This window comes from Mytilus californianus, unplaced genomic scaffold (assembly GCF_021869535.1).
Source record: "Mytilus californianus isolate M0D057914Y unplaced genomic scaffold, xbMytCali1.0.p SCAF_4, whole genome shotgun sequence".
NCBI classification, from domain to species: Eukaryota; Metazoa; Mollusca; class Bivalvia; order Mytilida; family Mytilidae; genus Mytilus; species Mytilus californianus.
Window position 1 is genome coordinate 7,980,687 of NW_026262690.1, and position 25,614 is coordinate 8,006,300.

Genomic DNA, 25,614 nt, shown 5'->3' on the forward strand with positions numbered 1-25,614 from the left:
GGTAAACTGTAGCAGCTCGATGAGAAGACTATCATCACTGAGGCACTAGGTAAACTGTAGCAGCTCGATGAGAAGGCTATCATCACTAAGGCACTAGGTAAACTGTAGCAGCTGGATGAGAAGGCTATCATCACTGAGGCACTAGGTAAACTGTAGCAGCTCGATGAGAAGACTATCATCACTGAGGCACTAGGTAAACTGTAGCAGCTCGATGAGAAGACTATCATCACTGAGGCACTAGGTAAACTAGCAGCTCGATGAGAAGACTATCATCACTGAGGCACAAGGTAATTTGTAGCAGCTCGATGAGAAGGCTATCATCACTAAGGCACTAGGTAAACTGTAGCAGCTCGATGAGAAGGCTATCATCACTGAGGCACTAGGTAAACTGTAGCAGCTCGATGAGAAGGCTATCATCACTAAGGCACTAGGTAAACTGTAGCAGCTGGATGAGACGACTATCATCACTAAGGCACTAGGTAAACTGTAGCAGCTCGATGAGAAGACTATCATCACTGAGGCACTAGGTAAACTGTAGCAGCTCGATGAGAAGACTATCATCACTGAGGCACTAGGTAAACTGTAGTAGCTCAATCAGAAGACTATCATCACTGAGGCACTAGGTAAACTGTAGCAGCTCGATGAGAAGGCTATCATCACTGAGGCACTAGGTAAACTGTAGCAGCTCAATGAGAAGAATATCATCTTTGAGGCCCTAGGTAAACTGTAGCAGCTCAATGAGAAGGCTATCATCACTGAGGCCCTAGGTAAACTGTAGCAGCTCAATGAGAAGGCTATCATCACTGAGGCACTATGTAAACTGTAGCAGCTCGATGAGATAACTATCATTACTGAGGCACTAGGTAAACTGTAGTAGCTCAATCAGAAGACTATCATCACTGAGGCACTAGGTAAACTGTAGCAGCTCGATGAGAAGACTATCATCACTGAGGCACTAGGTAAACTGTAGCAGCTCGATGAGAAGGCTATCATCACTAAGGCACTAGGTAAACTGTAGCAGCTCGATGAGAAGGCTATCATCACTGAGGCACTAGGTAAACTGTAGCAGCTCTATGAGAAGACTATCATCACTGAGATGATGATTTATAGAGCAAAAAACAGTTTATGAGTTTTTATATGCATTTTATCGTGTCTTGTCATGACATGATTTCTCATTCGGACAGGTTGGCAAATATCGTTGAAGGATGTATGTAAAAATATAATATCTATAAAATCTTACAATGTATATTTCTTCCTGGCACTAAGCATCATTATAAATACAAATAATCCAGCTTCTAAATTAATTGCCAATGATGAGTATTTCTCCAATATTTCTATAAAACCCTGGAAAATAAACATGAACTAAGATTATCAGCATGATGAAACTGTGTATTTTTTTTAAAGCTTCTTTTTGTGTAACATTCAAAATGAATAGGAGTAAAATGACGTATTCAAATTTTTAAGTAAATTATGTGATGTCGTATAAAATTCTTACGTTACAGTGGAATCAGTGTGTTCGCTCGTCTGGTGATATTACGCATTATATGATTTTGTCATATCCGCAATGTAACATAATCCCATATTTAACTATCTTCCATTATAATTATGACATCTTCAGATAAAATTGTTTCATACTAAGGCAAATTTTGTCAAAATGAAATAACTTTTGCATTGATTCTTTGCCTTTGGCAGTCTTTTTGATTCAATCTAAATAGTATTTTGCATGAAGATATCCTTTGATGTATGAATTACACAAAAAGTCCCATAACTCTGGCAGAAATCTTGCATTCACGGAATGCCAAAAACAGTGTCAACTTTGCAGTAATTTGGATCAAATATACTAGAGCTAGTGCTGATTATAAAAAAAAAGCTTTCACTCTGAAGGTTAAAGTCCATAACTGTGAAATAACAATTTAAAAAATACTTTTACCCATTCCAACAATTAGCTTAAGTTTCCAATAAATTGATCCAAGCATACTCAAGTTATGAAACAACATGTGAAAACTTTACTTAAATTAGAAATTAGACTCCAATATCTCTGAAACAACAATTCAGAAAGTTGTCAAAATCTAAAGGGAGCTTCCTCCTATCAATCTCAACAATAATGTCAAGTTTTGAGAATCTAAACATACTAAGTAGGTGCCCCGATATATGATTAATGTTCAATTTTCTGGAAGGACAAAGTTCTAAATTCTAGTCCTGTGATTTCAAGAAAAAGCATAACAGCCAAGGTGAGTTATTGTACACCATTTGAGAAAATGATAAATTTTCAATTAATACAGTTCCATATATATAACTCTGGAATGATAAAATTTGAAATCCTCAAAATCGTGAGGAAGCTTTCTTTCGTCATACTATTACAGGGTACATAATATGTCCAATCTAAAACAGGGGTATAAAAAGGCATTCCCATTACAACCAAGATACCAGCATCTGGTCTTACAATTTGTTTGCATCAACCTTTAAAAACATTAGCAATACCAGTACACATTTTCACATTTTTATGGCAAATTTACCCCCTCCCCCCCAAAAAAAATAATCCTAGGAACACAACTTTTCAATAAAGGGATGACCACAAATTACACTCATGTGTGAAATCTTTTTGAGGTGTTTTGTGAGGTACATTATTATTTCTCAGCGAGAGTCAAACAGTAATTTTTTTTTTATGTAATGATTTTTCATTTGAAATAGGAAAATGTTTTAAACAAAAATATATATTTTGAGTATATGGATACAACTAACTGTAGAAAGCATATTTGATTAAAGGATAAATTTATCTCAAGATCAACTTTTCCATCATTGAATATTTTTGTTTTTAAATCATTATTTTTTTTTTTTTAAATTGGCTAAAATAAATCTAGTGTACTTACTCTTGGATCTAACATGGCTACTACGAATACAATACTGAACAGAAACAGGGAAACAACCTTATTACACACACTGAAATATAGAATTCTTTATTACACACACTGAAACATATAATTCTTTATTACACACACTGAAATATATTATTATTTATAACACACACTGAAATGTATTATTCTTTATTACACACATTGAAATATACAATTCTTTATTACAGACACTGAAATATAGAATACTTTATTACACACACTGAAATATACAATTCTGTATTACACACACTGAAATATACATATAGATTATTGTTGATCATCTCAACGAGATGGATTTTTTTCGCTTAAGCCGGTACGGCGAAAGTGAGAAAAGCAATCGAGTTGAGATGACCAATGATAATCTGTTTATCGCTATTTTACCTATGAAGACGTTGTCAATTTCATTAGCAACGCCACGGTCCCCCTTAGTGTCTAGCGATAATTTTTCATATCACTCGACTCAGCTGAGAAAGGAAATTATCATTCAGCAAGATCAAAGGAAAATTTCGTAAAATAGCGATATAATTCTTTATCATATGGAACTTTTGAGTCTAAAATCAATAAGGATTAGATTAGATTACAATTTGTGGTTAGATCCTTTGAAGAGAAGAGGCTATGTCAACCATGCCGACTCTTCATAAATCTAAATCTTGATTCATGCATTTATACACTATGCAGTTAACTGTGAATAGATTATCTTAAACATATCCTTGATAATAAAAAAACCTCAACACTCCCCATTTTCTTGAACAAATGTTAATTTTATACTATCAGTAAAATCAGAAGTTAATTACTATACTAGAGCTAGTAATGGACTTTTGGTACAGTGAAATAATGAAAATACACATATATTCAAAAAAACCTGTAAAGCATGTTTCTATATTTATTTATTTGAAATAATTAAAATATAAGGAAACGGTTCTATATTTAAAGAAACAGTCGGCACTATAGGATTTCAGAAGACTTGAAAGTCTTCTTCCACCAAAAATGGTAAAACAACTACCTTTAAGAGCAATACACCTTATCGCTATTTGGAAATATGCGCCGGATGACCCGAGTCTGCGCCGCTTGAACTTTTGACATCATACAACAATCACTTTTCCATTGTGGTGTCAGATATTTTCTATTGTGACATCAAAATTTTACGGGAACCTTTGTGATGTCCAGTAATGGCAGACAAAAAATAGCGATAAGGTGTATTACTTCTGAATTGATGGTTTCAATCATATAAATATTTTTGTTGACCAGACTCTTGGCTAAACAACTGTGTTTTATTTTTTTATCAGTAGCTTGCTATCTTTCCATGTAAATATTTATAGTTTTCTAGGCTAGATCGATTTTACCTACCATTCTCCATTACAGCATATCTTCTTAGATTTATAAGCTGACTCTTTATCTTTTGGCCATAAAGATTTTATCCATCCTGTCACTGAAATCAAACAAATTACTGTTAATTCAAAAATTATTGAACAATGGGCATTAAGCAATTACAATTTAGCAATAATAAAAACATCACAAACATTTCTGAATTTACAGTTATCTGATAAGTTAGAAAACCTAATGGAGTGGGTGTTATATTTTCTTAATCTTTGAGTCTTCATTAATTTCAGACAAGAACACAGTGCAATAAAATATTAAAGATGAAAGCATCTAGGAAAAGGAGGTGCTTGTTTACTTTGCAAAAAATATAGCAAATTAACAATTAAAATAAAGCAAATAAAAAGAAGGAATTTTTGAATTAAGTATAACAAGAGTGCATACACTGATATGTCTCACCTGTTTTACTGACCATTGATTTTATGTTGAAAGTCTTTAAGATCCATGACAATGAGGCCAAGGTCAGAAAAATCCAGATAGACAGACCCATAGCTAATGGTAATTGAATAAACAGCTGTGCCATGAGCGCATGATACGCCCGTCGCTTTTTAAAAGAATATTTATGAACAACTAAAAGGAGGTTATCTTAATAGATATAAACCAGTCACCAAAGTTTCATGAAAACTCCTCAAAGCACTTTAAAGATATTGTCCGAAAACTCTAAAATCACCCCTTTTTTATGAATAAAATCCCATAACTCGGAAACGTAAAATCTAAAATTTATAATAATCGAAAGGGAGCTTACGTCAATAGATATAAACAATTCACCAAAGTATCATGAAAACTGCTGAAAGCATTTTTGAGTTATTGTCCGAAAACTGGAAAATCACCCTTTTTTTAATAAATAAAACCCCACAACTCGGAAAGGTAAAATCTAAAATTTATAAAAATCGAATGGGAGCTCATGTCAATAGATATAAACAATTCACCAAAGTTTCTTGCAAATTGGTGAAAGTGTTTTTGAGTTTTTTCCGAAAACTGGAAAATCACTCTTTTTTAATGAATAAAACCCCACAACTCGAAAACTTAAAATCTAAAATTTATAAAAATCGAAATGGAGCTCAGGTCAATAGATATAAACAATTCACCAAAGTTTCATGCAAATTGGTTAAAGCGTTTTTGAGTTATTGTCCGACAGACAACGATTTACCATAATACGTCCTATAAACGGCTGTATAAAAACAGACCAAAACACAAAAACTTAAAATTGACCAATGAACCATGAAAATGAGGTCAAGGTTAGTTTATACCTGCCAGACAGACATGTACACCTTACAATCATTCCATACACAAAATATAGTTGACCTACTGCTTATAGTATTTAAACAACAGACCAAAACACAAAAACTTAATATTGACCAATGAGCCATGAAAATGAGGTCAGATGATGCCTGCTAGACATACATGTTCACCTTACAAATCTTCCAAATCTTCCAAATACCACATATAGTTGACCTACTGCTTATAGTATCTGAGAAACTGACATAATCACGTAACTTTAACCTTGATCACTGATCCATGAAATGAGATGAAGGTCAGGTGAACAGTGTCTGAAAGACATGTAGACATTGCAAGGAAACCTTATACCAATATAAAGTTACCCTATTACTCATAATAAGTGAGAAATTCACATGTTAAAAAAACTACAATTTTTTTCAAAGCAGTCCCTGGACCATGAAAATGAGGCCAAGGACAATGGACAGACAGAAACTTCATAACATAAGGTATTTGCATACAAGGTATGAAGATTCCAGGTCTTCTACCTTCTGAAATTTAAAGCTTTATACAAATAGTTTACACCGCCACTGGCAGATATTAATCCCTGTCTCGCATACTGCGACTTTCATTACAGGAGAGACAATACACAATTAAGGTATGGTAGTAGACTGCTCCACTATTAACAAGAACCTCTGACCAGACATGAGAAGGTTAAACTGATGTAATAAATTAACTCCATCTATAGAAACACCATCTTACATAGTTTAATAACTTACAGGTATGATATAGGACAGCTCCATGCACTGACCAGACATGACACAGTTAAGGTGATGTAAATAATAACTCCATAGATACGAACACCATCTTACCTAGCATTATAACTTACAGGTATGATATAGGACAGCTCCATTGACCAGAAATGACACTGTTATACTGACGACAATGAATGATTCAACCAACAAAGACACCCATGTATATTCTGGGTACTTGGCTCTAATAATCTGGAAAACAACAAATTATCAAATCAAATTTCTAGTATTCAATACACAAGTTCCTCAATTTATTTCCTAATTTTTTCATGGAGTTCTAAACTTGCAGGGTGTTTATGCATTATTAAAGGTCATATGATAATCTCCGTGAAATGTGTTTTATTTCAAGGGAGTACAGAACTCCTAAGTGAGTTAACTCTTTAAAATCAGTTGAATATTTTAATCACATACTATTTGCAAAGAGAAGTCAAGCTTCTCAATGATCAAAATTAGTGTTTGTCAAACTGCTATATGTCCAAAAAATTATTCCAGTAAATTGTGTAGTTATCTATTTTAGTCAAAGTGTTGGGTACCCCCTTAAATACCATTTAATTTATTTAAAAGTTTCCTTTTTTGACTGGTAATCTGCAGGAAGTGATGAAATATTTGACAATACTGATTTAATGTGAAATTCAGCTACCATACTCACTAATAAGGTTTTAGTAATGTTTCAGAGAGGTTTTATTTATCAATGTAAAGAAAAATTGTGAAAACAAGCACTATCATTTTTCATCATCAGTCAATTGCAAAATCTGATTAAAAAACTCAAGAAGTTAACAATTTCATGGTTAACTACCTTAAACTTAACTTTAACCTGATATGGGACAGACAAACGGATGGACTCAAAAACCAGAAAACATAAATGCCCCGTACTATTGTTGACAGGTATTACAAATAAATTTATAATACTGTAATACTACTAATGATGATTTTGCCTATTCATATATTTTCCACATATTTTTCCAGTTACCAGTCATTCTATACTAAATATAAATCTAATTACAATCTTACCTCTGTTAATGGAATGGTTGAAATCTCTCCTAATGATTTGGATCTGTAATCATAAACATCTATTTACATATATTGGTTTAAGTCATTGATCTCATTAGTCAAATGTCATTATAATACTATTCAGTGTACCTGTTGTTTATATACCTTTTCTTTACCTATGCCTTGTACAATGTTATCAACATCAATTCCAAACTGATTTTTTTTTTAAAGTGGAGTATGTAAAATTTATTATCTCCCTTGGAAATAGTGCATCTTGTTTTAGATATAATATGAAAGGCTACTTAGAACATGGCTGCATAAAATGTAAATATCATATTAATACTATGACCTTGAAAACGTTGTTGATTGCAATTAAGTTTGTTTAACAAAAACTATACTGAATAAAAACTTTAACTTCTCAGTTAAATTCAAAAAATATATATACATCAATTATTCAAACATATTTCTTCATTTATTTAGTAGAGAAAACACAATTTTTAGTAACAAGGAAAATGATTAAAATATCAACATTTTCACAAGACAAATTATTATTAAAGTCTCACACTTGCCACAGATAATTTTACACAAATTTAAAGGAACACCTCTAATGACAAATTCTAATGAAATACAAAACCAACAAAAATTCTGAAGAAAACATTACTTTTATCATCACAAAATGCCTATTAAATATTCTCATATAATTAATAAATCTGCATACTAAATAGCATACAAGTGTAATAATGATGGCTTTAGCACAAATCTTGGCTGCTTAATCAAATATATATTATGATGGACCAATAACTAAATGAACTTTCTGAGTAGTATGGTCTGTTTCTAAGGAAATGACTTTATGTTTATATAAAATGTACCTAGCTAAAGATATATTACTGTGACAAATGCCAGTTTTACAGGGGAATGTTGATGTCTGTGGTACAATGTCCAGTACAGCCCAGCACCTACAAAAAATAGTACAAAACATTTTAAGAACTCACATAAAATATTCCAATGCCAGAACAACAAAACTGATATAAAACATAACTTTTATCCCATAAAAACACAAGAAGGCCAGGTAAAACTTCTTATGAGAACACTTAGTCATTACTTAAAGTAGATGGGGTGTCTAAATTAAAAAAAAAGAGATTTTAATACTCTGCCAAAACAGTTTATATCATGCTCTTTTCACAAACATAATAAAAACGTAGGGGTCACTTGATCCCTCTTTTTTTAAATTTACTCATCTAAATCATTAACCTAAAAAGATCCTGGTTCTTGATAAACAAAAGGAAAGAGGTATTATTTTGTAATGAAAGTTTTGAAAGAGTGAAGAATGTGTACCATACTGTAAAGACAGTTTGTAGAGCCAAAAAATGGCACTTGTCTGATTACCCCCAAAAATGCCAAAGTTACAACTTCAAAAAACCATTATTAACAGATGTTATTTTGGGTGGTTTCTTTGATTTTTTTTATACACCTGGATTTCATTATAGGTCACTATGAAACAGATTTTACGACAACCTACCATAAAACATTAAGCACCATACATGTCAAAAGGCCTAATATCACAGACAGACGAAAGTTCTTTATCTGAAATTGAAATGAAATTGATAAATGTTTTGAAAATATTTGTTGGATTGAAAGGCTTTTTTTTTAACCTTCTTCAGGAATGGTATGAAGCAAAAGAAAAATATAACCACTGAAATTAGGTTTACTACAAATATCTATCCATCTTGAAAATATAGAAATCTTTTAACAGTTTCACTGAATTATTTAAGAATCTGCAAGAAATTTCTATAGGACATTAAAAAGTCACTAGACAATTAAATTCAACAGAGTTGATCTACGGTTCAAATAGCTAAATACAAATCCTGAAGTCTGAAAATGTTTGAGTTTCCCATGGAAGACATGTGTCACCTGCAGTCTCTAAATAAAATAGAGTAAATGGCCAAGTCATGAAGGTAAGGAAAATCTTTAAAATTATTCAGGTCTAAAATTAAAATAGCATTTGTCCTGTAGAAGAATATGGGTCAGTTTGGTTCCAAGGAATTGTGCATTAACATAGCAGAAATGATCCCTAGTAACATGTTGCATGATCCCAACATTGTGGTGTGATACCTACATGTCTTGTGATCCCTACATGTCTTGTGATCCATACATGTGACATAATTACCTGATTTGCCTCTGGTTTGACTTTTGTATACATTAATGGCATTGTGTTTATAACACCACCTAAAAGACATAAAACTATAATTATCTATAATTTACATTTATTCATACCTTCAATAATTAAAGGAAGTATAAGTATCATAATATCTGCTACACTAATTTTTTTTGTGACAGAGTGGGTTTGCAACGATAAAAACTCACATTTTAAACCTTTGATAGCATTATCTGTATGAAGCATTTCTTCAATTGCAATAATAAATCTGCCATTTGTGTACTTGTCAAACATTTGCAATGATAAATGCATGCAAAAAATTCTGAATTTGCAATAATTAAATGATTTCTGAACTGAAGAGTTCAATGTACACTCCTTGTATTCATAGTTAACCTTAGGTGAGAAACAATGTAACTATTCCAATAACTGATTGAGCAATCAATGTAAAGGATTGGGCCCAGTAAGACTCCTTTTTGGCCCCAAAATATAGCATTTTTATAAATTTGTTAAAAATGTAAAATTTTAGCTATTTTTTGGAAAGTAAAATACTTTGGTACATAAAAATGGGCTGTTTTTTGACAATACAATGAACATGCATCACATACTAGCATCATTACTTCATGCAAAATTATTGAAATCTTCACAATTTTAGAATTTGTGCAAATTTTTAGACGGTTTTGGTCTAAAATGGAAGTGGCTGCACTTGTGTTTAATCTTAATATTTTAAATATTTGTTGTATTTGATGATAATAAATAACATATATAAAAGTTTAGACTGAACATGAATTTACATTTACATTTTAGATAAAAACCCTTTGAAAAGTGACGTTTTATGGCATATTTGATAGATTTTACATATCTAAGCTTGAATTTGAGCGTCTTTAATGACCAAATCAGTTCAAATCTTTTTCTTAAAGTCATTGAATTGACTGCAATAGACACTCAAGTGTGTGAAAAAATGTCAAAAATCATTCTTCAGAAGTACTTCAAATTTTAGGCTAAAATTAGCCCTTACAGGACCTTCTCCTTTCATCAGTTACATTGTATTCTCAGTAAATGACACTTGTACTTATGAACATGGACTGACCACAGAACTTGTAGGTGTAATACCACCAAATCATAGTACGTCACATCCGGTTGCATACGAAAATAGGTCGAAAAAAAATATTCCCTTGAATTTGACAGTTGTAGGTAATTGATCCTACATTTCATTGCAGTAAAACATTTCTGGGTCATAAACATATATCTTGGGTATTTCAAAGCACCATTATTTTTTTATTTGGGGTTTCTATAGAATATTTTGGAAACTTGAGGTTACATGGTTACTAAAGCTTGTATACAGGTTAAAAAAGGGGGAAAATTTGATTGGTTAACTTCCAGTGATGGTTATTTTCTTATATGCAATGAAATGTTATGTGAAATTTTTTCTATAGTACTGGACAGGATCAAACTTTACTCATGCCAAGTATTTCTTTATTTGAAACAAAGATAAATTCTGCACAATTTTTTGAAAAGTGCAAATTTAACAAAGACTAATAGGGGAAAATCAATGGTGGTATTACACCTAATATAGGAAGCTGTACATGCACCTTTGACCTTGTGAGTACTCTCATGTGTTAAAATTTCTTGCTATTTAAGTGAAATATTACTAATAATGAAATATTCTGAGTGGATTGAGTCTCCAAAACACATTTTATGAGAAAATTTCCTTGAAATAGGACTTTACCATGAATATTAGTTGACAGAATAAGCCATACTTAGAGTTTTGGGGAGCTTTTTCTCCTTTTTTCTTATATTCTGCTATACTAGAAATTTTTTCCTAAGAAATACTTTAATAAATATATAGTTTTAAGTAAATGAAATTATTTTTAAAGCAGTAACAACAAATTATTCACCAAAAGAGAAGCTTTTTATGTCCCTCTCTGGAACGCGGCGTAAATTTAAGTTTTACGTAAGGACTTATTGAAACCTCCTTGGAGACAGTAAACTTTTATACGGATAGTTCATTCAGCTTGAATACTTCAATTAATCATTTATTATAACATTTCTATCATAAATGAGTGAAAGTTACCCCAAAATTTTTATTTATTGGCCTATAAAGTAGAAATTTTGAGGAAATGAGAGGTATAAATGGACCAAAAGAGACCTTATAAGGAAGACAAAGAGGTCCATTGGTAGTATTTATCATCCTAAAGTCATCTTTTGTATCATATTCAACTGTTTGTAGGCAGATGAGATAAATATTTGATCATTTATTGGTCCACACTATATTCTATCATGATGCGGCTTGGTTTGGATTTTTCGAAGAAATTTTGCTCGAATCGCTGCAGATGTCGTCTTACATTATACTAGATTTTTCTCAAACTATTGAACTGATTATGACAAAACTTGACAGGAATGCTTGAAATAACCAGTATAACAAAGGAAAAAAGTCACATTCAGTTTATTTAACAAAAAAGTCTTCTTTAGGTGTAATACCACCAAATCATAGTACGTCACATCCGGTTGCATACGAAAATAGGTCGAAAAAAAATATTCCCTTGAATTTGACAGTTGTAGGTAATTGATCCTACATTTCATTGCAGTAAAACATTTCTGGGTCATAAACATATATCTTGGGTATTTCAAAGCACCATTATTTTTTTATTTGGGGTTTCTATAGAATATTTTGGAAACTTGAGGTTACATGGTTACTAAAGCTTGTATACAGGTTAAAAAAGGGGGAAAATTTGATTGGTTAACTTCCAGTGATGGTTATTTTCTTATATGCAATGAAATGTTATGTGAAATTTTTTCTATAGTACTGGACAGGATCAAACTTTACTCATGCCAAGTATTTCTTTATTTGAAACAAAGATAAATTCTGCACAATTTTTTGAAAAGTGCAAATTTAACAAAGACTAATAGGGGAAAATCAATGGTGGTATTACACCTGTAGGAGCTTATTAATGTAAATAGGTTAGCATAGGTTTATTTGTGTACCAGAGATAGGATGAAACGGCAAATCTTATTGATATATGCAGATAACCTAAGTTATATACATTTTACTCCAAAAAATCTACGTGCAAGGAATGCACAATGTGAAAGAAAGTAGCAAAACATAGAAAGTTGAAGGGTATCAGACTTTTTCTGTGCTACAGGGGGGATTCAGTGAACAAAAGATACATATTTGTGCAGAATATTCATGACAGAAAATTGCTGCCCCAAGTCTGGATTGGCAATTTCCATGCTTTCTATATGGACTTCTATCTTACATCCCATGGCCCAAGGAAGTCCAAGAAATGCAGTAAAATCTCAAAGCAAACTCAGACTATTTGTAATTCAGACACTCTATAGCAAATACCTAAAGCTACTGTTCCCATTAGGAATGGTTCTCCTGTGGCTTTGAAATCATCATGGATTTCTCTGTTTACTTCTGATCCAACAATAAATGTAATTATCACCTGAAATTATCCAAATACCATATTATGTTTACAAAAAAAATGAGAGAACATTAAATTATAAATTACATCAAAAGATATTAATTTGTTGTATAAATAGTAATTATTTCACATATTTCTTCTGAACTTTCCCAATTTTCAAGGTGATGATACAATGAAATGGTTTTTAGGGTTATTTTCATTTCCAGAATCATACTATAAACTTTTTTTTTCTATTTCCCAAAGATCGATAATTTCTCAACATTGATGCAAATTCTTTTAAAACACCAATTTTAGAAGGTGTACTGATTTTTACACCTTTTTTTATAAACATTAATCAATGTAATGATTTTGATATGGATGGGAAAAAGTATCTTCAAAGGAAGGTGTGGTATAATTTATCATTAAAGTGTGACTTAATAATTCCCTCAAAGAGGCATTGAAAACGCAAAATGTTAAAGTAACTAATTTTGTTTTTAAATTTGTGTTTTTTCTTCATTGGGAAAAAAATGAATTTCCTGTATTCAAATATATATACATGTACAAATACCTTATACTGTTAAAAAGCAATGTAATGGGGAATAAATAAATTCATGTTATTGCAGAAAATACTGAAGTTCGAGGTGTGGAATTTTATTTATTGTTTCAAGCAAATTCCTGATAAATGTAACTAAATTACACTAAAGTAATGACTAATATCAGATGATTATGACTCTGACTTGAGAAGTAAAATAGACCCTATTTGCACTTTCTTATTTACATTTTATTTTTTGTCTTTTCTTTGAAAAAAAGACATCTTATTAATCCTTAATCATTCATCTTTGACACATAACTTATAGAATAATTTTATGTAGAGTAGATCAAAAGTATCTATAGGTATAGTATTGAGGTCAATAACTGTGTACAAGTTGTGTACTGAGATGTGTAATAAAGTGTCTATTCCATTATGTAATACATTAGATATCAACTGTGGTCAATTAAGATGGAGTGATTCCAATTAATATTTACACCTTTGAGTTCCAGCGTAATTGTTTGTAAATCCTGACAGTTGTCAGTCCTACTAGTATTGTATCAGTACTCTTACTTGGAAGGAATTGAAATAACAGTATTTGCAATAGCATGGGATATCAATACACAGCTTGTGCCAAATTTTATTCAATAGCTTACACAAGCAAAATATAATGATAAGACACTTTCATCATTTTTATAAACTGCTTAAATTTGATATTTTTAACTTTTTCACATTAATTCATAAATAGTAATATTCTATTAATTTTTATTTTCAAATAAACTATATGCAAATGTATATTTAAAATTAAGTAGCTATTTGACCTCTCTTTTACTTGATTTAAAGCAAACTAAATGTCAAAAGTTTGTAGTAGATAATTAAAATCTTGTTTAAACTTCTTCAAGTCATAAAACACATCATCAGATTCAAGATATGTCTTTAACTCAGAATTCTGCACCATCCTAAAATCTGTAGTGATCACATAGATCCAGTGGATAAATAATATATATAAACTTACAGTCCCTAATAAAAGTGATCCTTTAAAGAAAGTTAAAACTGAAACAACTGGCTGTACTAACTGCAGAGCAAACACAACAGCAAATGTGCAAATCCAAACAAACATAGGTATAACATAACGCAAGCTGAAATATCAAGTTTACCTTAATTACTGAAAAACAATCACAATTTAATTAATAAATAAGTAGATAATAGCTATCTATATTATGCACACATATAATATATTGTAATATTATGTAAATGTTTTATAAGAGGTGAGACTAAAATAAAATATTGTCTTGTCTTGTCTATATAATAATTATAATATAGAATTAAGCTAGGAGTTAAGTTTATATTGTTATAAAACAAAATATTTTATATTGCCAATATTTTAGAAAGTTATTAAATTATTCAAGTACCTTTCGATTAGGTTACCTTTGGTTCCCTTTGTTCTTAAGTCTCTGAAATTCAGCTATAAGTTTACTTTATATTAAAAAAAGTTAAATTAGCTAAGCTTTGATGACAAACATTTCATTAAACTTTCATGTTAGTCAATTATTTCATGTGAAATCAAACTAGTTACATCTGAAGCCCTAGGTATAAAAAGTTCCACTTTAACGATCTAGACTAGCAACTAACATCTGACGCTCTATGTAAGGAAAGTACCACTTTAACGATCTAGACTAGCTACTAACATCTGAAGCCCTATATGTCACAAAGATTTCAAATCAACTTTAGCACTAGATATAGGTAACGATCCATGCTGAAATGTTCAGCAATACATATACAAAATGGTTTTTGTAACAAAAAGTACTAAAATATAAATAAACTGCTTTGCTGAGCGCAGCTGGATACGCCCACAGAGGTCCAACCCTGAACAGTTGGGGCAAAAATGGACAAAATATTCAAGCTTGATACAGGTCTGAATTTGGATTGTAATTAAATATTCAACATATAGGTTTCTGAATAAATGTAGTCAAAGAACTTGAAATTGGTTATATGAATTGAATTTATATTCAATTAAAGATTTCTTGCTGTTGTGTAATACACTGTGCTGTTGCGCAATACTTAATAAATCTGTTGTCAGACTATAAACAAATAAAGTTCAATTAATTCTCAATGTCATATTAGAAATTTATGAAAATCAAAAGGGAGCTTACATCAATAGATATAAACAATTCACCAAAGTTTCATAAGAACAGCAGAAAGCATTTTTGAGTTTTTGTCCAAAAACTGGAAAATCCCCCTTTTTTATAAATAAAACCCTGTAACTCGGAAACGTAAAATCTAAAATTTACAAAAATCGAAAGGGAGCTCATGTCAATAGATATAAACAATTCACCAAAATTTCTTGCAAGTTGGTGAAAGCATTCTTGAGTTATTGTCCGAAAACTAGAAAATCCCCCTTTTTTATGAATAGAACCCTGTAACTCGGAAACGTAAAATCTAAAATTTATAAAAAACGAAAGGGAGCTCACGTCAATAGATATAAACAATTCAATAAAGTTTTATGCAAATTGGTTAAAGCGTTTTTGAGTTAATGTCCGACATGTTGACGACGGACAACGGTATACCATAATACGTCCCGTAAACGTGCGTATAAAAATCAAACACTACTGACATACAAACAGTACATCCTATTACAATACTTACTCCACTCCAATGATCTGTGCATATGCCTCACTACCAGCTAAAGCATAACTTATTAAAAATCCAACACTGAAAAGCAAATAGTGTTATAGCATAAGATATTCTTAATTTTCAAGGGTCAATTGATAAGAACATGATTTAATTTTCATTTATTTAAGAAATCAAGATACACAACCTTCAAACATGGACAAGTACCCAAAACCATTACAGATCTCAAATCATATTCTACAAATAAGAATAAACAGCAGCGCCATGAGTGCATGATATGCCCGTCGCTTTTTCAATAGATATAAACCAGTCACCAAAGTTTCATGAAAACTGCTCAAAGCATTTTTGATTAATTGTCCGAAAACTGGAAAATCCCACTTTTTTAATGAATAAAACCCCACAACTTAGAAAAGTAAAATCTAAAATTTATAAAAATCGAAAGGGAGCTCACATCAACAGACATAAACAATTCACCAAAGTTTCATGAAAACTGTTCAAAGCATTTTTGAGTTATTGTCCGAAAACTGGAAAATTCCCCTTTTTTAATGAATAAAACCCCATAACTTGGAAACGTAAAATCCAAAATTTATAAAAATCGAAAGAGAGCTCACGTCAATAGATATAAACAATTCATCAAAGTTTCATGCAAATTGGTAAAAGGATTTATGAGTTATTGTCCGACATGTTGACGACGGACGGACGGACGGACAGACGGACAAAGGTATACCATAAAACGTCCTGTAAACGGGCGTATAAAAATAAAAATACATTTTTTACTTAGAATTGTGGGAAATTTCATCTTATATGAATGTAGATGGAGGTCTACATTAAAATCGATAGATTTTTTCAATACTTTGTTAAAATGTTATTCATAGCATGCAATTTTCAGAAATATAATTAAAAACACCACCTTACGTGAATAGAAAGAAAACTAAAACTAAAAGAGCACCTCCTCTTTAATACTCAAATTTAATGAAATTTTATCTTATTTTCCAGAAATAGTAACATAATTGATGCTCAGATAAAATATCAATAAAAAAGGGGTACAATAAAAAATCATAATTGAAAAAATCAGATAACACTTGGCCTAAAAAAATCAATGAAATGACAAACAGTGTACAATAAACAATAGATTGAGCAACATGAACCCCAAAAAAAAAAACAATTATGAACACAGCTGTTCCAGAAGAGTTTTTGATCTACTAGTGGCACCCATTGTCCTGCTCATTATGTAGTCCATAAAACTTTCAACATATGCTTTTAGAAAATCTTGGTTCAATAGCTCCATTGTGACCATCTCTCAAGGATATTATGATAATAAATGCAAGCCCTGCACTTATTGTATAAACATTTAGATATATAATAAGTCCTAATGAAGGAGATGTACACAAATGGAAAGTTCACAATTGGAAAATTGAAATCAACTCCATTATACATTTTAGTTCTCAACAGACCCTCATTGCATAAATTAATTTAAAGATGATAGCATAAGATGAAACAGACTTAAAATGATTTGTGGTATCAATTATTTCACGTTACATGGGGTAGATGCAAACAGCATAGTCATTAAACATTGAGGTATCAATATTATCTATATAGCAGCAGGTGAAGAAAAAGGAAAATGATAGGTTTTTCTCATTCTATCTCAGAATCTCCTGTTGGAAGTAGGCCTCAGTTCAATAAGGGAACAAGCAAAGGAGAGAAGCACAGTTGGTACCCATAGAAATCAATACTGACTGTTTAAAAAACAAATCCACAAAACATGATAAATAAGTTGTCAATAAAATAATAGTGACCATGATGATGCAGTCAGTATCAAGGAAGTTTGTTTTACAAAAATGATTTATTTCTCCTTAAAACAAGATATTTATCTGCATCGGCTTTTCTTTTTTGTGAAATAAAGTTGACCTAATTCTTTCAATCTGTCTTTAAGTTAAGAACCATGAATTCTTGAATAATTGTTTTCATTAATGGCAAACTTTGTGTTTCAAATTATTCTTTTTATTTTTTAATGAAATTATGGCTTACTATTTTCTGACCATCCATTCTATGATGCAATAAAATCAACTTACAATTGTAAAAACAGTATAATTTCAAAACACTGTTTAAATCCACATCCTAAAAATAAACTTCCTAATGTATACAGACTGGGTGATTCTATTTCTTGACCTTTAGGTATGATCACATGACCTGCCAGTACAGGACCTGAAAAATATTTCGAGCTGAATCATTTCTTTTTCAGATGTAGAAAAAATCACAATCTTACAACTGCTGAGGAACTTTGCTGAATATTATCAAATTTGATATTTAATGTTATAGAAGAATGGTTGTTTAATATCGAGTGGCATCTATAACATGCTAATTCAGACGAAGAACACGTTAATGTAATATGAATATGAACCTTGCTCTGTACTAGAACATCACCCTGGACTAGAATTTTAACATGCTAGGTCTCAAGGTAAAAGTTCCAAGAAAAACGTTGTTAATCTACACTGTCTACCCTGATATATTTTCTGACTCTGAAATAGCCAGTCTTTGCAATAACTGAAAAGCTGCTTGATTATCAGAGAAGCAGCAATACTAATTTACAATTCTTTGGTTTTATCCGGGTTTGGAACAGACTAATGGCCTCCTGTAACAGAGGCCAGCTTGTTAGCACTAGACAAATGAACCAGTTACAATACTTAAGGAGAATAAAACAAATTAACAATGTGTCCATGGGACACAGATGCCTCCACTTGTAAATATATGGCAAATTCTGCAATTTTTCAATTTACAAAGGGACATAACTCAAGAACAGCGAAAGTGATGCCACCCAAATTGAACTTGTTTGGTGGTAATAAGCATTGTGTATAGGTTTCATAACATTTGGTTGAGGCAAACTAAAGTTCGAGAATGGCAGATGACTGTAGTTTTACTTTACTTAATCATCAATCAATTTCTGCATTCCAATATTTTTCAAAAACAGTCCTAAAACTACTGGTAATTGAATGAGTGTTGTCTGCTTTATGTCCTGTGGCACCAATAAACATTACCAAAATGTATATAATGCAAATTATGCAATATCAAATTTGTTATTGTACTTTAACAACAAAATTACTGTGTTATCTAAAAGGTTAATGTCTACTATAAAACATGAATTTGAACATCTTTCCCTTACCAGTACTACTGTCCATAGGTGCCATTTCATCACAACTATCATCTTCTAACATGTCATTCAATGGAACCATCTCTTCCTACAAAATATTTCAAGTGAAAAATACTTAAGTGATATATGTATTCTAACAAAGATTCATTTCAGTAATATCATGAATGTTTAGAATATAAAACATTTTCTTTTAAAAAATAATCCTAATAATATGGGCTATCACTATCAACAATAAAAGACAGTTATCATGGATTAATTGTACACATGATATTATGATACTGTGGATTCATTTATTTCCGTGGGTACCAATTTTTCGAGGATTGCTGAAAACTTGCATATTCGTGGATATTTGATTTCATGGTTTTGCTCTGTATACAAAGCCTATTGAAAATATGATATTCGTTGAACATTTGAATTCGTGGTTCACCTGTACCCACGAAACCAACGAAAATTGGTATCCAACAAATAATAATGAATCCACAGTATAATAAAAGTACAAAATAAACATATACGAAAAGAACAAAACTTTAATTGCTGTCCTTCATCTTCACAGTTCTTTGAATGTGATCAAGGATGAATTTTCATTCTTTATCTATGTTACCTAAACCCGAAGCCAGTTGTTCTACTTGTCTTGTGTTTTGGTTTTGTAAGTTTCATGACTGTTACTGGTTATAGTTTAAGGTGAAGATAAGTTGTTGTGAAGCTATCAAATTACTCCTGAAAATGTTTGAACAGATCAATTCAGGATTGACGATCCCTAAAGTTGCTTTACAAAACTGCTGTTTATTGCATTCTAGGTTTCCTTAGACTGTAATGAAATACATATTACTGTGATGAAATACCTATTTCTTACATTCTACCATACCTTATGAGATGTTCCTGAATTTTGAGCAGCATAAGCAATCTGTAGTAGTTCTACAAAGAAATATACCAAAAGGACCTGAAAAATAGAAACATTCAGGTTATCTTTAAATATTGTGTAGTTGGCAATATGATATGGTGTAGATGTCAATATGACATGAAGTAGTTGTCAATATAATATGATGTAATTTTCAATATAACAATTAAACATAGTGTAGTTGTCAATATCATATGGTGTAGTTGTCAATATCATATGGTGTAGTTGTCATTATGACATGGTGTAGTTGTCAATATCATATGGTGTAATTGTCAATATGATATGGTGTAGTTGTCAATATGATATGTTGCAGTTGTCAATATCATATGGTGTAGTTGTAAATATAATATGGTATAGTTGTCAATATAATATATGGTGTAGTTGTCAATATAATATATGGTGTAGTTATCAATATAATATATGGTGTAGTTGTCAATATAATATATGGTGTAGTTGTCAATATAATATAGTGTTGTTGTCAATATAATATATGGTGCAAATGTCAATTTTGTGTGGTGTAGTTGTCAATATAATATGGTGTAGTTGTCAATATGATATGGTGTAGTTGGCAATATGATATATGGTGTAGTTACCAATACGATATATGGTGAAGTTGTCAATATGATATGGTGTAGTTGTCAATATAATATGGTATAGATGTCAATATGATATGGTGTAGTTGTCAATATAATATGGTATAAATGTCAATATGATATGGTGTAGTTGTCAATATAATATGGTATAGATGTCAATATGATATGGTGTAGTTGTCAATATAATATGGTATAGATGTCAATATAATATGGTATAGTTGTCAATACAATATGTTATAGTTGTCAATATAATATGGTGTAGTTGTCAATACTATATGGTGTAGTTATCAATATGATATGGTGTAGTTGTCAATATAATATGGTGTAGCTGTCAATATCATATGGTGTAGTTGTCAATATAATATGGTGTAGTTGTCAATATAATATGGTGTAGTTGCCAATATGATATATGGTGAAGTTGTCAATATGATATGGTGTAGTTGTCAATATGATATGGTGTAGTTGTCAATATAATATGGTATAAATGTCAATATGATATGGTGTAGTTGTCAATATAATATATGGTGAAGTTGTCAATATGATATGGTATAGATGTCAATATGATATGGTGTAGTTGTCAATATAATATGGTATAAATGTCAATATGATATGGTGTAGTGGTCAATATAATATGGTATAGATGTCAATATGATATGGTGTAGTTGTCAATATAATATGGTATAGATGTCAATATGATATGGTGTAGTTGTCAATATGATATGGTGTAGTGGTCAATATGATATTGTGTAGTTGTCAATATAATATCGTTTAGTTGTCAATATAATATGACATAGTTGTCAATATCATATGGTGTAGTTGTCAATATAATATGGTGTAGTTGTCAATATGATATGGTGTAGTTGTCAATATGATATTGTGTAGTTGTCAATATAATATGGTGTAGTTGTCAATATGATATGGTGTAGTTGTCAATATGATATATGGTGTAGTTGTCAATATAATATTGTGTAGTTGTCAATATAATATGGTGTAGTTGGCAATTTATGGTGTAGTTGTCAATATGATATGGTGTAGTTGTCAATATGATATGGTGTAGTTGTTGTGTCATCGTGTAAACTCAGTCATAACAGTAAAGGATTAAATTATTGAGTAAAAACAAAACAAAATTATACTAGGACCTAGGAAGTTGTACATAAATTATGACACACCCTCTGGTGTTGGTTTATATACATGTCAAGTTTAAAATTTGAAATCATAACGGTTCTCAAGATATAGAGCGGACACGATCTTTACCATAGGACATGGGGTTGTCAACTGAAACCAAAGTTTTTGACCTTGACCTTTGACCTAAGAAGTTGTACATACATTATGACACACCCTCTGGTGTTGGTTCATATACATGCCAAGTATAAACTTTGAAATCATAACGGTTTTCAAAATATAGAGCGGACACGATCTTTACCATAGGACATGTGGTTCTCAACTGAAACCAAAGTTTTTTACCTTGACCTTTGACCTAGGAATTTGTACATACATTATGACACACCCTCTGGTGTTGGTTAATATACATGTCAAGTATAAACTTTGAAATCATAACGATTCTGCAGATATAGAGTGGACACAATTTGTTACGGACGGACGGACAGACTGATCACTATAGGGCATCCGCCATTAGGCAGGGCCCAAATTAAAAGACTCAGACAAATTGTCAAATGTAAATCAATGAATAAGTGCAAGAATTACTGGACATCACAAAGGTTCCCGTAAAATTTGACATCACAACAGAAAATATCTGACGCCACAATGGAAAAGTGATTGTTGTATGAAGTCAATAGTTCAAGAGGCGCAAATTCTTGGGTCAAGCGCCGCAGATTTCCAAATAGCGATAAGGTGTATTGTATATGTAAAACTGATCACTGAGAGAATTAGACTAATAAAAATGTAAACCTTTAAGTTATTGAATAAGTGAAAGAATTGTACCTGTATAACTGATCCCAGAATGAAAGAAATAAGGAAAGGGTATAATCCTGCTCTTGACAGGGTCACAGGTAGTCCTGTAAAAAAAATCTATGTCTAGGTCATATGTTATAAAAGTAAAATAGTATATGGAAAAATACATCTCAGCATATAAAAATAAGTAATAATGTAATCTTTCTAGTAATTCATCATTCTTCAATCTTACAAATCACTTCATGTATTATTAAATTAGATTAGTCCCCTCATATACAACTATAGCAAGAATATTATATCCATTTATATAAAGAGGTTCTATGTATCATGTCTTGAGTATCGATTCTAAATGTTCTCTTGAAATATGTAATAAAAAATTTTAAAAATAGAAGATGTGGTGTGTAGGTAAATGAGACAGCAATCCAACAATTCAAGAAACCAAAGGACATCTTGAGATTAACATACAGTCTTCAATCCATTTAGAGAACATGTCTTCACTCCGGTTTTTCGATAGGGTTCATGTTGCTCAGTCTTTAGTTTTCTATGTAGTGTTTTGTGGACTTTTGGTCTTTTTGTCATATTTTGTTTTTTAACATGGCTCTGTTAGTTTTTCAACTACTTATGAGTTTTGAATTTTTTCTTTCTTCAACAGTAGACATACACATATTAATTTCTATACATCATATGTCAAGTTTTAAATTACCAAGAGTCTCAAGATTTTGTGAATAAATAAAAGATCTGCCACTGAATTCCCTAAATGATAAAAAAAAAAAAGAAAAAGAAAAAAAGATATACATGTACATGCATCATGTACATGTATAACTAAGAACAATCAATAAGGAGTTTCCTCATATGGGACAGGCAAATGGAAGAGTTGCTTCTATTCATAATTGCTCAATACACAAAGTATTGAAAACATCAAAACCCTAATTACACCAATTTAACTTTTGCTTTTAATTATTTTATTTATCATGTTTATTGGTCTAACCCACTGCAATCTCCTTTCAAAGATCATCCAATCAATGATCTTCAGCACTGAATGCATGGTATACCAATGTAAACATTGTAGTAGTTTATTTAACGGCCTAAGCTGCCTGCCTTACCCATAAAGGAATTGCAATCTCATTTTAAACATTCTAAATATTGAAAGAAAAAATATCTGATCAGAGAGAAAATCATGTTTGATTAATCAGAAGTTGATTGATATCATTTTGGTCTTTACTTACCTAGAATCCCAACTCCTAAAATGGTAGCTATGGTAACAAAATCTGAAGAAATAGAACATTTATAAAAAATACATGTCGGCAACAACTAAATAAAATATTTGGACCAAATGGACTGTTAACATGATTAAACATGTTAAATTAATGAAAAGTTTATGGTCAATAAATAGATTTAATATAAGGTAATCAGCTGCTCAGGTAAACTGCAGTACGGTATTACATGTATGTCTTAGGCTTTTTCTGTTTTTACTATCAATTTACAGTGATGTTGTCAAAACGTTTCATAATTGATTGTAATGTGTGCTTAATTGAAGGTACAATTCTTTTAAAATAAAAAAATGATAATGAAAAACAATCCCAAAATCATGAAAATCTACAAAAACAAGTGTCTATCTAATTTTTCATCGGAAATAACCCTGTCTGGTAAATCTGCCAACACATACATTGAAGAGTTGCATTTATAAAACAATTTCTTATGCAATAGACTGCTTCATTATAGATAAAAAAGAGGTAATTCCATTTTTAGAACGATGCTTACAATGTATGTCATGTATTCATTCCTGTTTAAATGGTTTTACACATCATTTTTGGGGGCCTTTATAGCTTGCTGTTCGATGTGAGCCAAAGCTCTGTGTTGAAGGCTGTACTTTGACCTATAATGGTTTACTTTTACAAATTGTGACTTGGATGGAGAGTTGTCTCATTGGCACTTATACCACATCTTCTTATATCTATATATTATGTTTAACTTCCATTCAAAGATGAATAACAGAAAAATATGGATATCCTGTTGTTTAAATATAGACATTTATTTGGAGGACTATTAATTGGAGTCGACTCAATTGTATAATAATCAATATACATTTTTTATGTACTAAACAGGTTGGGAATAACCCCTCAAGGAAATGGCTGTCCCTTTTATCTAGATTGCAAGTGATAAAAACTTTAACCCACTTCTAAGTACAAATGGGCATATATTTATATCATTTGCAGAAACTTTCCCAAAGAACAATAAGTCTATCTGGTATTATATACACCTTATCGCTATTTGTCCGCCATTACTGGACATCACACAGGTTCCCGTAAAATTTTGACGTCATAATACAAAATATCTGACGCCACAATGGAAAAGTGATTGTTGTATGACGTCAATAGTTCAAGCGGGACAGATTCTCGGGTCAGCCGGGAATAGCGATAAGGTGTATTGACAAAACATGTCCATGGAATTTGGAATATTCATGGACTTCAGTCTTCTTTATTATTGAAAATAAGAGGACGCCTCTTTTTGAAAAGTTGTTCCAAATATATTAATTATCTCCCTTTCAAGTTACAGAAGCTAAGGTTTTCTTTAACAGCAAAATAATCCCTTGTCTGCGGGACTCTCATTTAAAGGATACCCCTCATCTAGGGGGTTAATCCCAACCCGATAAAAATTTCCACTGGATTTTGACTTACAACTTTGTAAATATACAAACATCGTTGCATGACGACCATTCTTATAATTCTGTTTTTTACCCATGTTAAAATCTATCATAAACACTTTTTAAAATTTCATTTTGATATCGCAATACTGTACGATTTCAGGGATTGGTAAAAGTCAATTTTGTTTGACGTTGCAACATGGGCGCAGACATTTTGAAATTGTGTAATAGGCAAAACCCGTTCCGGTTTTCTGTTCCGGTTATTGATAATATAAATAACAACTAAAGATCACTATAATAATAATAATTATGATAATGATAATGATAATGATGATGATAATGATAATGATAATGATAATCGTCGTCGTCTTCGTCACCATCGTCGTCGTCCTTATCAAATTACTCAAATAAATTAA

The 25,614-nt window shown here is 31.2% G+C and overlaps 1 protein-coding gene across 1 annotated transcript in view; it reads right to left on the reverse strand.

Moving 5' to 3' along the window:
* LOC127737393 (uncharacterized) overlaps positions 1 to 25,401 on the reverse strand; it is a 29,967-nt gene extending 4,566 nt beyond the window's left edge. The window contains exons 1-17 of the mRNA XM_052248039.1: positions 25,233 to 25,401; positions 23,781 to 23,822; positions 22,585 to 22,658; positions 20,018 to 20,092; positions 19,165 to 19,240; positions 18,077 to 18,209; positions 16,020 to 16,085; positions 14,389 to 14,512; positions 12,787 to 12,886; positions 9,456 to 9,514; positions 8,808 to 8,872; positions 8,158 to 8,244; positions 7,310 to 7,352; positions 6,376 to 6,490; positions 4,242 to 4,323; positions 2,871 to 2,940; positions 1,241 to 1,344 (exon numbers count right to left, since the gene is read on the reverse strand). Coding sequence (XP_052103999.1) covers positions 1,241 to 1,344; positions 2,871 to 2,940; positions 4,242 to 4,323; positions 6,376 to 6,490; positions 7,310 to 7,352; positions 8,158 to 8,244; positions 8,808 to 8,872; positions 9,456 to 9,514; positions 12,787 to 12,886; positions 14,389 to 14,512; positions 16,020 to 16,085; positions 18,077 to 18,209; positions 19,165 to 19,240; positions 20,018 to 20,092; positions 22,585 to 22,658; positions 23,781 to 23,822; positions 25,233 to 25,311 — 1,394 coding nt within the window. The 5' untranslated portion in view covers positions 25,312 to 25,401. The remainder of the gene's footprint in view (positions 1 to 1,240; positions 1,345 to 2,870; positions 2,941 to 4,241; positions 4,324 to 6,375; positions 6,491 to 7,309; positions 7,353 to 8,157; positions 8,245 to 8,807; positions 8,873 to 9,455; positions 9,515 to 12,786; positions 12,887 to 14,388; positions 14,513 to 16,019; positions 16,086 to 18,076; positions 18,210 to 19,164; positions 19,241 to 20,017; positions 20,093 to 22,584; positions 22,659 to 23,780; positions 23,823 to 25,232) is intronic.
* Positions 25,402 to 25,614: the final 213 nt, after the last annotated feature.